Source organism: Coffea arabica, chromosome 10c, assembly GCF_036785885.1.
Source record: "Coffea arabica cultivar ET-39 chromosome 10c, Coffea Arabica ET-39 HiFi, whole genome shotgun sequence".
Taxonomy (NCBI): domain Eukaryota; kingdom Viridiplantae; phylum Streptophyta; class Magnoliopsida; order Gentianales; family Rubiaceae; genus Coffea; species Coffea arabica.
In genome coordinates, this window is record NC_092329.1 from 2325504 (window position 1) to 2338601 (window position 13098).

Below are 13098 nucleotides of genomic sequence, written 5' to 3' on the forward strand. Positions count from 1 at the left end.
TGGTGGAAGAAGAAGATGGAAAAAAATAAAAAAGAGAGAGAGAGAAGACGCCAGATGAACTCTTCTTCCTGCTTTCTAACCGGTCGTAATATTATCCACTCGGAATAAGGTTTTGTAAATAGATTGGTAATTGTCATCGTTCCTGCCTGATATGGAACATGGACGCAGAAAGAAGTGCCTTCGCCATGATCACCTAATGATCTTCGAAAACAAAAGAATTGGGATGCGTTCTCTTGTAGCTCTCAAGTTTTAATTAAGGAATGGGAATCCAGGATTGAATATTTTTCCTTTCATGGCCAATTTGCATAAAACAAGCTCTCAAAATTTGAAGTGAATGTAGGATGCAATATGAAGAAACCAAGAACAAGCATGTTGCTGCTGTAAAGGAAAGGCAATACTAGCTCAGAACCTATTGATTGCAGGGGAATTATTACTAACAGATCCATAAACGAGAAAAGAATATATTTTCTTGTTTGGATTGCATTTTCTTGGATATTTTGTAGAAAAATTACTGTAGCGATTTAATGTATGTGAGAGAAAAAGGTAACAGACAAATGTGATCACTGAAAACGGCTGTCCAAACGGGTTAATGCATACCAGCTCTGAAGAAAATGACGCTATCTTCTAAAATTTGATCCAGAAGCAGAGGAAAAAGCTTTTTCGACGTTTATTAGCAACATCTGAGAGAATAATAAATCCTTTCTCTACAACCCTACTGAAGGAAATGCGTTGCTTCCACATGTTTATGGCTAGTTTGGGAGATAGGAAAAGAAAAGACGGGAAATGTTAAGTTATGAAAGAAAATAAAAGAAGAGAAAAGATTTTAAGTATTTGTTTGGGAGTTAAAAGTAAGAAATGACAAATGAGATGATTTTTCATATAGATGTCAACACAAATTTGTTCAACACGCATTTGAAGACAAAATGGATGTTCAGAAAACATTTTATTAGGCATTCTCAGCTTTCCTTCCACCCAAAAACTTTTATAGGAAGCATGGCAGCACCAGCCCATCCGTCCAAATCATATGCTTTTCTGCCCCTCAAAGACTCCCAAATGACAGAAAACACGTCTTTTTGGTTCACTTTCCTTTCCTTTCTCATCAAATCACAGCTCTACCTTAAAATACAGCTAGTAAAACTTGAAACGAGAGATGACAGTTGTTGCTCTATAATTTAGCCACTGTGCTCAGTTTCTGTAAAGCTAAGGCTCCACAGAGTTGAAATCCTCAACAATGCAACCTGGTTGTGCAGTCCTTACTGCGATACTCTGTGCAAAGGCTATCATCTGCCCAAAAACATACAAAAATCTTTCATTCTGAGATCGTCACAAGCATAAAAAGATGAAAATTTTTTAGATGAGCATGTAGATAATCCATGAAGTGCCATGCATCTAGTTCTGGCTCACACCAGCCGCATGGGGATGCCAATGTGCAATTAACTTAAAAAAAAGTTCTGAAGAAAAAATCGCGTTCAGTATTTGTGGTTAGACGATTGAGCTCATCACATCAAACTAAACAAAGCCTAATTAAGACGAGTTGCAGCTCCTAATGACATCAGGAAATTTCATGAAGTATAAGGCTTCCAGTCCTCCAAAAGTGTCAATTTGCATAAAAAAAAAAGGCTTGTTCTAGATAATTGCATTGAAACACTCACCGCAGCAAAGGCAGCACACAAGATGCTGAATCCGGGAAAATGAAATGGCGCACTTTCCGAAAGAAACAAAGCTGAAACGTCCAAGATTCATAATGTCAACATTGCGGTCCATCATCATAACACGTCAAAGAAGATGAAACAAACTTCAAATACCTGTCAAAGGACTGAAAGCCAATGGACAAACAACCTGGGCGAAAGAGCATATGCCCGTAAGGCACCCTTGAGCCTTCCCCTGGAATGGAATGGAGTAAAAATAGTGAATCAGGAAACCGTGATCAAGTTCAATACTGACAATGAACTCCAGTCAAATGTTCTGCCAGGAAGCTGCTATATCGAAACATAACCAATCTATCCGAAGGAAGCTGCCAAGCACGAGGCAATCCTTTTAAGTGATCATAACCAATTTGACGATTCAACCGTTGTTGGTGATTTCATTTCTTGTTCTTTATCTGTTCTCTATTTCCCTCTCATCCTCATTTGTCATTATGCTGAATATAACTCAACACGCAAGTACTGTAAATAACAAATTATATATGGAAAGATATGAACTTCAACAGCACTCTAATTTCAGTTTCATCACGATGGATAATGACAAGAATAATTAAACGTGTTCAAGCAAAGATTCAGCAAATCTCCAGCCAAAATTTCTGAGAAGTAACCTGTTCACAGGGCCCAATTTCTTTGGATGCAATGCTCCGTAACTGCAAAATAAGGTAAGTGCAATGAATATGACATGCTTATTGAATGGAAAGGAATGCAATACGTAAAGAAGCAACAGACTTACACACGGCATGGCAAAAATAGCCACCAGAGAGAGTAGAGCTGCAGCATATGGAACCTGCAAGTCTCCATGCAATTAGCTAAGATGAGACTAAGCAAGATAAGGAAGAAGATAGCAAATGCCATCAGTTAGGCGCCCAACAGGGAGTCAAGAGTTTGACACAAAGACTCGAATAAAATGGCATTGTTAGGGAAAGCATCAATCTATTACCCAGGATGCCCACGCAATGCTGTAAAGCAACATCTGCATTCAAGCATACGTTTGTCAGATACAGCCCCTGGATACTTTCGCCAACAAGGTATGTGACAGAAATGTGTGAAAAACAGTTTTTTTTTTTTTTTACCCCTATCTTCTGCTCCAAGTATGATGGAAATGGCAAAGACAAGGGGACCATGCAGTAAATGAAATTAAGTGCAAACTTAGAAATTTCGTACATTCAGACAGCTAAAAAAGAGCCCCACTGAAAGTAGCTTAGCTTCTCCAACAGCAGCAGCTAATATGGGCATGAAAATTAGCTGCACAGTTTTGAATAATAGAAATGACCATACTTCAGATGAATAACAAGTCTAAAGAAAATAAAAACAAACAAATAAAGCTGATTCGGCTGGCTACCTGTGACACTGTCCCCGCAATCCCATTAATAATCATCAAATCAGCAAATTGATCTTTGTCAAAGTGAAATTGGGCCTTCAAGTAGTACTGCAGATCAAGATGCATATCCATATTATAGTTAATACAGAAAAAGCATGAACTTTAATACGAGATTTCTGCATGTATAGGAGCCGTAAGACAATTATGTGGGCAAACTGCTACCATGGATCAAATCAGAGCCATCTGAACTTATTTTTTCTTTACACAGTTTGATACTTTCTAAATAATTGGAGGACTTCTTTTGCTTCTATAAAATTGAGTGAGTGTAGGTGAATTCCACAAGGGCTTCCTTTACCAGAAAAATTCTGATTATCATAGTTAAGAATTGAAAAGAAAAAAAGAGAGAAAAGGAATTACAATAAGAAGACAATATAATATCGAGAGAGGGATAGTTGGATAACATATGGCTGAAGGCCGGTCAAATTGGTATCTGCAGAAAAACTTGTCTTATGCTTTAGCAAACGATGATGTTTAGCCAGTGATACACCTCTTTCTGGTATCGTTGAACATGAGGTTCAGTTTCTCAAACTGTAGTAATGGATGAATAGTTGTATCATATAAGCTGCAATTCATGATGTGGTACGAGGAAACATACCAATAGAGAAGAATGAGCACCAACTTCTGCAACAGTGCTGAAGAACGAAATAACAGCCGCCTGTGAAAATGTTTTGCTGAAAAACGGTACAAACACAAAAAATTCAATACCTACCATGTGAAACTGACACAAATTAACTGAGCCATTTGCAAAAAGTACATGCAAGTTAAACAGATACAGCAATATCAGGCAAAAAAGTTGCGGGGGAGATTTGAAAAAATAAAAATAAAAAATCCTTCTGAAGATAAATTGGAGGCTGACCTAGTCCTTAACATGCTGATCGTATCCTTCAAAGAAGGCAACGTCTTGAAGAGCTTCAAAGTCTTTTTGGGAGACTTTTCCAATAGAGAATCAGTCTCCGTTGCCTGTTCTGAAACAATAGAAGATCTCGACATGGACTCCGGAAGGAACATTCTCATGTACACCAAAGATATTACCGTTCCTCCTGCAGCAACCTAATTCAAGCGAAAGCCAATCAAAGATTGAGGAACCCATCAGCAGAAACTCCATCGTTGTGCCAAATCCATGATCGAATAAATGTATCGAAAAAGAACGTTGAGATATGGGGTGAACCTGGAAAACTGCAGAAGTGGAAAGGAAACGAGTAGAGAGGTTCCCGCAGACAAAGGCACAAGAAACAATCCCCGACAAGATTCCAAATATCGAAACTCGTTTGCTCTCTGGTACATTATCCGCCTGATCAAAAAAGAAAACATCAAATTGTCAAGTTTTTAGACTAGTTGGTTCTGTTAATCACCTCTGATGTTTGCATTTTCTGGTGTCATCACTTTATGAGTTGCAAGACATTAGTCCAAATGGAATTGAACAAAAATATTTGAAGGCAAGAAAAATTAATAGGGAATGGATTAGATAGAAAGTAGAAATAGTTACCACGTAGGCAAGAGCAAGGCACTGTACACTTCCTTCAGTGACCATGGAAATTAGTGTTCTCAGAACACAGTACGCATAGAAGAATCCTTTTGTCCTGCTGTACGCCAATACGGCTGCCACCATCAGCTCACGAAGTTCAGTTTCACACCCCCCACGTATATATCCCCAAGAAAGCCAAAAAAAAAAAAAAAAAAAATCCCCCCAGAGATCAAAGTTTTAATGATTATTCAACTTCATGTACTGAAACTTTTATGTAGAGGAATACAATGAATTAAAAAAGTTGGCATTGAGAAGGGGTAAATTCTATAGTCCCTTTAAGAAAATACTATTGGTGACAGTATTGGTTTGTATTTTCTCAAGGCATAGCTATTTTTAGCTGTTATGTGCAGCCTATAATGTGTAATGTCTTCTCCTAAAAGAGATCTGATCACTATCAGGAAAAAGCGTAATTCCCATTTGGTTTGTATATGTATGCGTGAAAACCACATAACTTTACAGCTTTTAATTAGAACTTTAGCCAAAAAAGAAAAAAAAAAAAAGAAAAAGAAATGGCTCTTTTTTTTCTTTTTTTTTTGGGTGTCATTTGAAGACGAATAACAGTCATTTTATTGGGGCCAAAGTCCCAAACTCACGGAAACAACTGTTGGACTACTAGCCCACTCTCTTGAGTGAGCTTGGGTTTCAATGATATTAGTTTGGGCCATCCTTAGTCTGTTATGAGACAAAACAAGCTCAAACCTGAAGATCTGACGAATGTGGGATTGGACCATATGACGAGCCTTGTCAACTAAGTAACTCAGTTGAAAAAGAAAATGGGCCCATACCTCAACAATTAAAAGGGAATGGCTAGTATGGACCCAAAAATCACAAAAGGAAAATTAAAAGAAGGGGAAAAAAAAAAGGAGAAAGGAAGCGTCGGCACCCCTGCTCTCCAAACTCCAAAGTAAAGCAGAAAACCAGTACAAAACTAGAATACTATGCAATTGCATGGTTGGTTAGCCCACAAGCCGAAAAAAAAAAAGGCGAAATAAAAGAATCTGTTTTGAGTGGGATGCAAATGGAGATGTGAAAAGAAAAGACTGGGAGTGGGAATCCATTTTTTCTGTTCCTTTCTTTGGGCAAGATAAGTTCGTATGCTTTATTATGTACGAAATCTTTTGCTTTACATGAGCAGTCGCATTAGTCTCTTTTGGGTTCAAAGTTAAAGTTTACGCTGCTCAATACGTTTGTTCCTCCCATCCGTCTCATGTCCTTGTTTTCTTGGCTCAAGAGGAAGCCCTTCCTCTTATATGCAAAGAGTTTTTCTTCTATATTACTATCTACACAAGTACTGAAAATCGAGGACTCCAAGCCACCAGCCCTTTGCCCGGTGGTCATTGGCAAGCACTTAAGTTTTGGTGATGTTGGGAGATCAAGAATTCAACTATTGACTTCCACCAAATTGCCACTATATGTGGCTGTCTTCGGTGGCTTTGTTCGATGGAGTTTCTACTCCCATCGGCTCCCTCTACCTCTAGATTAGATTATAGAAATGTTACCGTTACGAAAAAAAAAAAAAAAAAAAAACGAGGACCGCATCCAAAGCAGCGATTTTTTCACCTTGAAAATGCACGTTTCTTGGTTCTTTTGCGTGAGAATGTGGTACTCTTAAAAAAAAAAATTAATCTAAATAGACCCCTTTATATGTCTGTTGCTACTAGTGATCAAAGGTGTGATCTCATCTATTTCTCCAAAAAACTCTCTCTTAATAGTCTAAAGGCGTGATCTCTTAGATTTGCTGGTTTTGACCATTTAAGTGTGCATGGGAATTGCGATAGGTCGGTTTTGACTTTTTTTTAACCTAAAAAGCTGACGACGGTAGAAGATATTTGCAAACATTTTGACATACATACCACCCATTAATTCCACAAGCGAAAATTTGTTTCCCTCTGTTAACCTGAAGTCAGAACTTAGGCCGGTTTTACCGTTCTACTAAATCAACTTCGAGAAGGGACATAAAGGTGGTTTGATCAAGACTTCTGATTTGAAATGTGTGGCATGTCAATAAGTATGTTTTGAGAATTTGGCAGTCCGAACCAATTGTGTTAAATTGATATTTTCTTTTTCAAAAAAAAAATTATGGGAAAAAAGGGTTTTGCTTTGCCAACGGTGAAATGATTAATTGGGAAAGAAAATTTGTAAAGCAACAAATATATAAATTTGTGAGGATGTGGATGGATAATATATATATAAAAAAAAAAAGAAGACTATGAGAGGGACAATAGGGAAAGAGTGGGCAGAGGTACCAAGAGGAAAAATGGAGAGAGTCATGGGGACCGTCAGCATGACTTTCCTCCCATATCTGTCGGATAGATTCCCCACCAGAGGCATCATCACTAGTGATCCCAGTCCGATTATCTGCATTTGCGTGGATGGATTAATGAACAGGGGTCAACAAATAGATTGAGTATTCATGCACTAGGAAATGAAATGAATACAACCAAAAATAAAAAATAAAAATCAACGAAACATCTATGTTTACATGGAAAGTGTTTGACGATTAGCCCTAATGGAACCTTTTAATTTTTGCAATGATGGGAAGGATATTTAATTCTCTAATTTGGATTTTAAATTCCAGCAGACTCCAAATAAAATAATACCGAAATTCCCGAGTTAACTTTTTTTTTTTCTTTTTTTTCAATAGGGGTGAGATTTAAAAATCGAGAAAAAGAAGGGAGAGATTTGAACTCTGACCTCTGGTTTTTATGGGCTCTAATTCAGCTAAAATAATCCATTTGATAATAAACTACAAGAAATTAGCGTCCTGTGAGATTCCTATACATTTCTTAATGAGAGGCCGGGATAAGAAGTATTTTGCATATTTATTATTTCCCGAACCTGATCCCGCTCAATATGTTAGGGCTGTTATTCATTTTTCTCAGTCTAAAATGATAAAGATCTTCTTGAAAAGCGAAAGCAAGGAAGATTTGGAAGCAAGGAAGATTTGGAAACTTTAGAATCAGCGATATACTACTACAATTGATCAACAGTTAAAGGGAGACAAGAAAGAGGAGCAAAAATAGCTAACAAACGGGGCAAAAGGGATATCCCGGCCGAACCCGCAAGTTAATAAGAGTAGTAAAATTTCTGGAACTTTGTCCAAAGAAGAAGAAGAAGAAGGAAAAACGCAAATTCATGTTGAAAACTTTCTAGGAGCGGAGAGACACAGACAGGGAGGGTCGGGTAGAAAAAACGCAAATCCTTTCCAAATATGAATTGTTTGGATGATGATGCATCCCCATGCATGGTCATAAATTAAGGCAATAATAAAAGAATTTGCATGGTAAGTTATTCATTAAGAAATTATCTTCACAAATTCGACTTACTATTTTTGTACTCCTTTTTTCTTTTCTCCTTTTTCCTAAGTGTACAATTACAACAATGGCTGAAGATATGAAGCATACAAGTTTTACCTATACAAATGTGGGTGAAGACATTGATCAGATTATTATGATTTGGATTAAGTATCCACGGTCATAAATTAAGACACGTGGTAAATTTATTTGTTTGTTTGGTGTTTGTTGGGGGGGGGGGGGTCGGAAGGGTATGGGGATCCTCAGTGAATTTTAAGTGTCCCATCATCCGTCCTTGGTGTCTTATTCATATACCAAGAACCAATGGAAGTGCCGCAAGCGTCTGTTGGCTTTGGATTTGAGCTGAAGGAAACTTCCGAAAGGGCTGTCTTGTAAGACAAGGGGAGGGGACGATGAAGCTTCCTAAACTATATATCCGACCAAACAACACGGGTCTCCCAGCTCCTTCCACAATCGACAAATTTATACCGTACAAAATACAGGTACCCGCCAATTATATAGAGTATAGACTAAAATACAGGTACCTTAATTTTTTTTCTTTTTGTCAAATACAGGTACGTTATTTGACTGCCTAAATTAAATAGCGATCCCTGGCTTCTAAAAGAAGGACGCTGTTGCTTTGATGACAAGTCACTGATTAATTCGCCCTGAACTGTCAAAGATTCTACTATGTATGGCAGATTTGTAAATGTATCATAAACATCAAGCTCGACAAGCCATGTCAGACTGCTAATTCGTTCACTAATACGTACGCAAGAAGGAAATCCAACATTATTGAGAGTTTATGGATTTTAGAAATCCAACATTATTATTACCCTCCTACTTTGTAGCATGTTATAATACTTACGCAAGAAGGAAGGAAATCCAACACTGGGAATTGCTTAATGAGAAGCTTAAACACTTCGCTTTTGCTAATTAGGTAAAACGCGCAAGTGCCATCAAGGCTGGATATAATAGAATCCCCATCGAGATCAAAGGTAATTAGTGAAAATGAGATTAAAGAAGTGGAATAGAAAGATAGCAAGAATTCCCGACGACGGCCTGCAAGACCGAACATAATATAAAATGATCGCTCAACCCAACTGAAATGTCTCTCTGTTTCATTTTGTTAGTTCACTCCGATAAACAGTAAATAGTAGTTGAGCGGTCGCTTCGAGCGCTTTTTTTTTTTTTTTTTTTTTTTTAAGGTGGCAATGCAGACTGTATTAAGCTAGCCGGAGGTCGAGTCGAGGTTTTCTGGAACTAAAACAGGTCTATATGCAGAAATTGAGAACAAAATATCCACATAGAGTAGGGGGGGGGGGAGGAGAAAACCATGAATGTGGAAGAAGAACAGGGCATAAAGGGACGAGAAGGTGTTACCGCTTGTTGGAATCCAGTTAGATAGATGGCCAAGGAGCATTCATCTTTTCCAGGACAAACAGCAGACATGGTTACGTCGGTAATAGCCGGAATCACCATGAATCCCGAGAAGCAGTAAAGGAAGACCGTCATGAAGAGGTGGCTCAGCCCTGCAGAAAGCTTTTCCATCTCTTCTGCTAATTAACTCAGTGCTAGTATCTGTATCTCCTGATAAACTAATAAGAAAGTTTGAAGTTGATGAACGTTTGTGATGGTAACTTCGTAGTAAAGAGAAATGTTCAGGGGTTCTTGCTACTAGCCTGCCAACCAGCAACTACTCTTCCCTAGTCTTTCAAGTGGAATTTATAGCACAGGGGATGGCCTGAATTAAAGCGCCAGTGACTTGCGTACGTGTGTCTTTTGTCAGTAATTTGTTTTTTGAATTTTGGTCTAATTAGTCTACTCAAAAAAAATAAATAAATAAAAAAGGTCTATCAGTTCAGGAGTTGATATTTTGAAAAATTAAAGTTAAAATAGATATGATATATAAATACAAGGAAAGAAATAATTGTCCGTGTATTGATATGATAAATTGAATGCGATTTAAGTATGTAATTGAGTACTCACTTAAACGCCCGTTAGGCACAAAAGTAGAGCATTACGGAATATTGCTGTTGTGGATGTGTGATGATTAAGGCTGTGGAATATATAAAATACATGTAAATTAACACTTAAAAGACCTGGAATCTATCTAAGTACAAAATGTTGAATGGGAAAAGATGATTGTGCTTTGATTCTTGCTGCGTGTTTGGGCACAACGGATCTTCTGTCCCACATCCTGTGCTATTCTCTGTCCCACTTTTTATTATATTGCTATTTCTCCTTCATAAACATCATGTTTATGTTCTTTTTTGTTTCATTAAGATCCAATAACTATTAATTTAGTAATAAATAAATACAACAGCTTCAAAAAAATAATATATAATAGAAAATTAAAAAATATAGCAGAAAATGCATAAAAAATCTCATTTTTTATGCATTTTGATTTTTTGAGTTTGTTAAATTTTGTGTATTACTGAATTAATAGTTATTGGATTTTAAGGAAATAAAAAAGAACTAAAACATGACGTTTATGAAAGAGAAATAGCAATATAATAAAAAGTGGGACAGAGGATAACACAGAATGTGAGACAGAAAATCCGTTGCTATGTTTGGGGTGGGGGGTGGGGGGTGGGGGGGGGGGCTTAGGGAAAAATCGCATCCTTCTCTCATTTACATTTAACTGGGAGTAGTAGCTTTTAGCAGACAAATAAGTCAAAAGAGTAACGAAAGCGCGACGTTGAAAGAATGCGTAGCTTGTAAGTTCATGCAAAGGATAAATCACATTAGCCCCTCAAATTGTGGAAGCGTGTCGTTTTTCCTTACGCTTTCCGGCGTACAAGCGTGAATAACCTATTGCTATAGCCACTGCTGCCCAACTTTTTTCTTTTTCTTTAAATCTGTTCAAGTAGATAAAAAAAAAAAAAAGGGGCTAGAATTGAATCGGATAATCATCTCTCACCATGAAAACAAAATGACATATCTTTTTTTTTATTCATCTATATTTTATTTTGAGACAGAAATGTCAAAATAAGAGTCATTTTTTTAAAAGTCAGCACAAAATATTACTCTCTTGCTCAAATTTGCCATTGGAAAAATAACTTTTACAAATTCCAGTACACTCCAAACAAATATAATTAGATGTAAATATAACCATTATTTGTTGTCTCTATTAAATGCTGAATTTTTAAAAAAAAATCATAAATTTGGGACTGGCAGATTACTTTATATTGACGTCAAGCCCACCTTATCCAGTTCATGTGAGATGCATTCTTTCTAGTGACCCACAAAGAAACCAACCAATTCAATTTCTGGGCCGTCCAACGGGCTATTTCTTAAGAGGCCATTCTTGATCAGAATGTCCCTAGAAACCACAACACAGCCGAGTGTTTCACTCGCTGGAAAGGCACAATATCACGAGCCTTCTTTGTGGCATTGGCTGCAAGCTTGTGGCCTTGTTTGTGATTTTTTATAGAAAAATATTTACTTTTTTTGATAAATATATTTCTTAACTTTTTTTTTTAACTCACCTTCAATTTTGTTTTTACTTAACATATATCAAATTGTTACGGTATATTTTTTATAAAATAAATTTTCGAAACAACAATCCAAACAGGGTCAGCCCGTATTTTTAATCCGAAACTCCAAATCCAACCATAAGAATATACTATCCTACATCTAGTGGCAACAAAAAAGGTGCGAGATGGAAAAAAAAATCCACTCGGAAGTGTTGATGTGGATAACATGAGCCACACTTTTGAACGAGTGGACATAATCCCACATCTTTGATAATATCACAGGATAATTATTGCGCCTACTCCACATGTGTTAGGCCATATTGGTCGGAGTTTCATCTCCAGCAACAACAACATAGCAAATTTCCTGCTCTAGTCATGGCCACGGTCGCAAATTTCTTAGCCAAGCCACCAACCGATCAACTTGCCGCCGTTACAAAGACAAGTCCCTACTTCTACCGCGGCTCTCCTCACCTTCCATTTTCCTTGAAACCCAGACAGTATTCTTTTCCAGGCATCCACAAACGTCAGGATCTATTCATTGTTAAGGCAGCAGCTTCAGCAGCGGGTGTTAAGAAGGAAAAGGCCAGTGATGAGAGAGTGAAAAAAGTCCACAGCATTGAGGAATTCGATGAAGCACTTCGCTCGGCCAAGAACAGGTTGGTCGTAGTAGAATATGCGGCTAGCCACAGTTTCGAGAGCAGCAAAATCTACCCTTTTATGGTGGACCTCAGCAGAACATGCAACGACGTGGATTTCCTACTGGTCATGGGCGATGAATCCGAGAAGACTAGGGAACTCTGCAAGCGGGAGAAGATAGACAACGTCCCGCATTTCAGCTTCTACAAAGGCATGGAGAAAATTCACGAAGAAGAAGCGATAGGCCCTGATCGGCTCGTCGGGGATGTTCTATACTATGGGGACAATCATTCGGCTGTGGTGCAGCTTCACAGCAGAGAGGACGTGGAGAAGTTGATTGGAGAGCACAAAGTCGATCACAAGCTGATTGTTCTGGACGTGGGGTTGAAGCACTGTGGGCCGTGCGTGAAGGTGTATCCGACGGTGCTCAAGTTGTCGAGGCAGATGGCTGATACTGTCGTATTCGCCAGAATGAACGGCGATGAGAATGATAGCTGTATGAGGTTCTTGAAGGACATGGACGTGGTTGAAGTGCCCACGTTTTTGTTCATAAGAGATGGAGAAATTTGTGGGAGATATGTGGGATCTGGCAAGGGAGAACTAATCGGTGAACTTCTTAGATACCAAGGAGTTCGAGTGACTTAGGTCAAAAGAACAAACTGGAAGATTCACCAGCAAATTACACAATTCAATTGGCTGTGTGAAACTCTGTAACATAAAAGCAAAAGAAATATAGCTTATTTATTTATTTCTTTCTGTTTGTAGTCTAGTTACTTGAAGTAGTTTCGGCGGTTAATCAAGCTTTAATTTTATCACGCCACAATTCTGTTTTAAGACCGAAAATCATTGTATTTCTCCGTCTGGTTCTCCATCGGAACTGGGGGGTCGAAAGCTTTCATTTGGAGTCGATATGCCATAAAACTGAAGCTTTATTTACTCAATTGCAATTCTGATAGGAAATCCTACGCAGGATCAATAGCAAGCAACTGATGACTAAAATCGAAGATCCCTTAAATATTCCAGCAAGCATGGTTGATCAGGGTTGATAATCAAGAATAGGCAGTGTTTGGGGTGGAGAACG

At 37.9% G+C, this 13098-nt stretch overlaps 2 protein-coding genes across 2 annotated transcripts; one reads left to right on the forward strand and one right to left on the reverse strand.

The window, feature by feature from the left end:
- Nucleotides 1-856: 856 nt before the first annotated feature.
- Nucleotides 857-9585, reverse strand: LOC140016270 (uncharacterized). The gene is made up of 14 exons (XM_072069784.1): nt 9286-9585; nt 6856-6967; nt 4571-4683; nt 4253-4375; nt 3941-4134; nt 3680-3755; nt 3046-3132; nt 2868-2948; nt 2644-2676; nt 2437-2490; nt 2312-2353; nt 1806-1884; nt 1653-1723; nt 857-1284 (listed from the first exon to the last, which is right to left on the reverse strand). Exons 1-14 carry the CDS (start codon nt 9451-9453, stop codon nt 1201-1203), a joined length of 1317 nt encoding a protein of 438 aa, XP_071925885.1. The 5' UTR covers nt 9454-9585; the 3' UTR covers nt 857-1200.
- A 1969-nt stretch (nt 9586-11554) lies between these two features.
- Nucleotides 11555-12769, forward strand: LOC140016132 (thioredoxin-like protein CDSP32, chloroplastic). Its single transcript, XM_072069418.1, has one exon. The coding sequence runs from the start codon at nt 11757-11759 to the stop codon at nt 12660-12662; it is 906 nt and encodes a 301-aa protein (XP_071925519.1). The 5' UTR covers nt 11555-11756; the 3' UTR covers nt 12663-12769.
- The last annotated feature ends 329 nt before the right edge of the window (nt 12770-13098 follow it).

Excerpts from the sequence above, each read along its gene's own strand:
- LOC140016270 (XM_072069784.1), bottom strand. The coding sequence starts at position 9,453 with ATGGAAAAGCTTTCTGCAGGGCTGAGCCACCTCTTCATGACGGTCTTC. Across the intron at positions 2,677-2,867 it reads TCTTTTTTAGCTGTCTGAAT|ATGTTGCTTTACAGCATTGC; the intron begins GTACGAAATTTC and ends GCTTGAATGCAG. Across the intron at positions 1,285-1,652 it reads TGTGTGCTGCCTTTGCTGCG|ATGATAGCCTTTGCACAGAG; the intron begins GTGAGTGTTTCA and ends GTTTTTGGGCAG.
- LOC140016132 (XM_072069418.1), top strand. The coding sequence starts at position 11,757 with ATGGCCACGGTCGCAAATTTCTTAGCCAAGCCACCAACCGATCAACTT.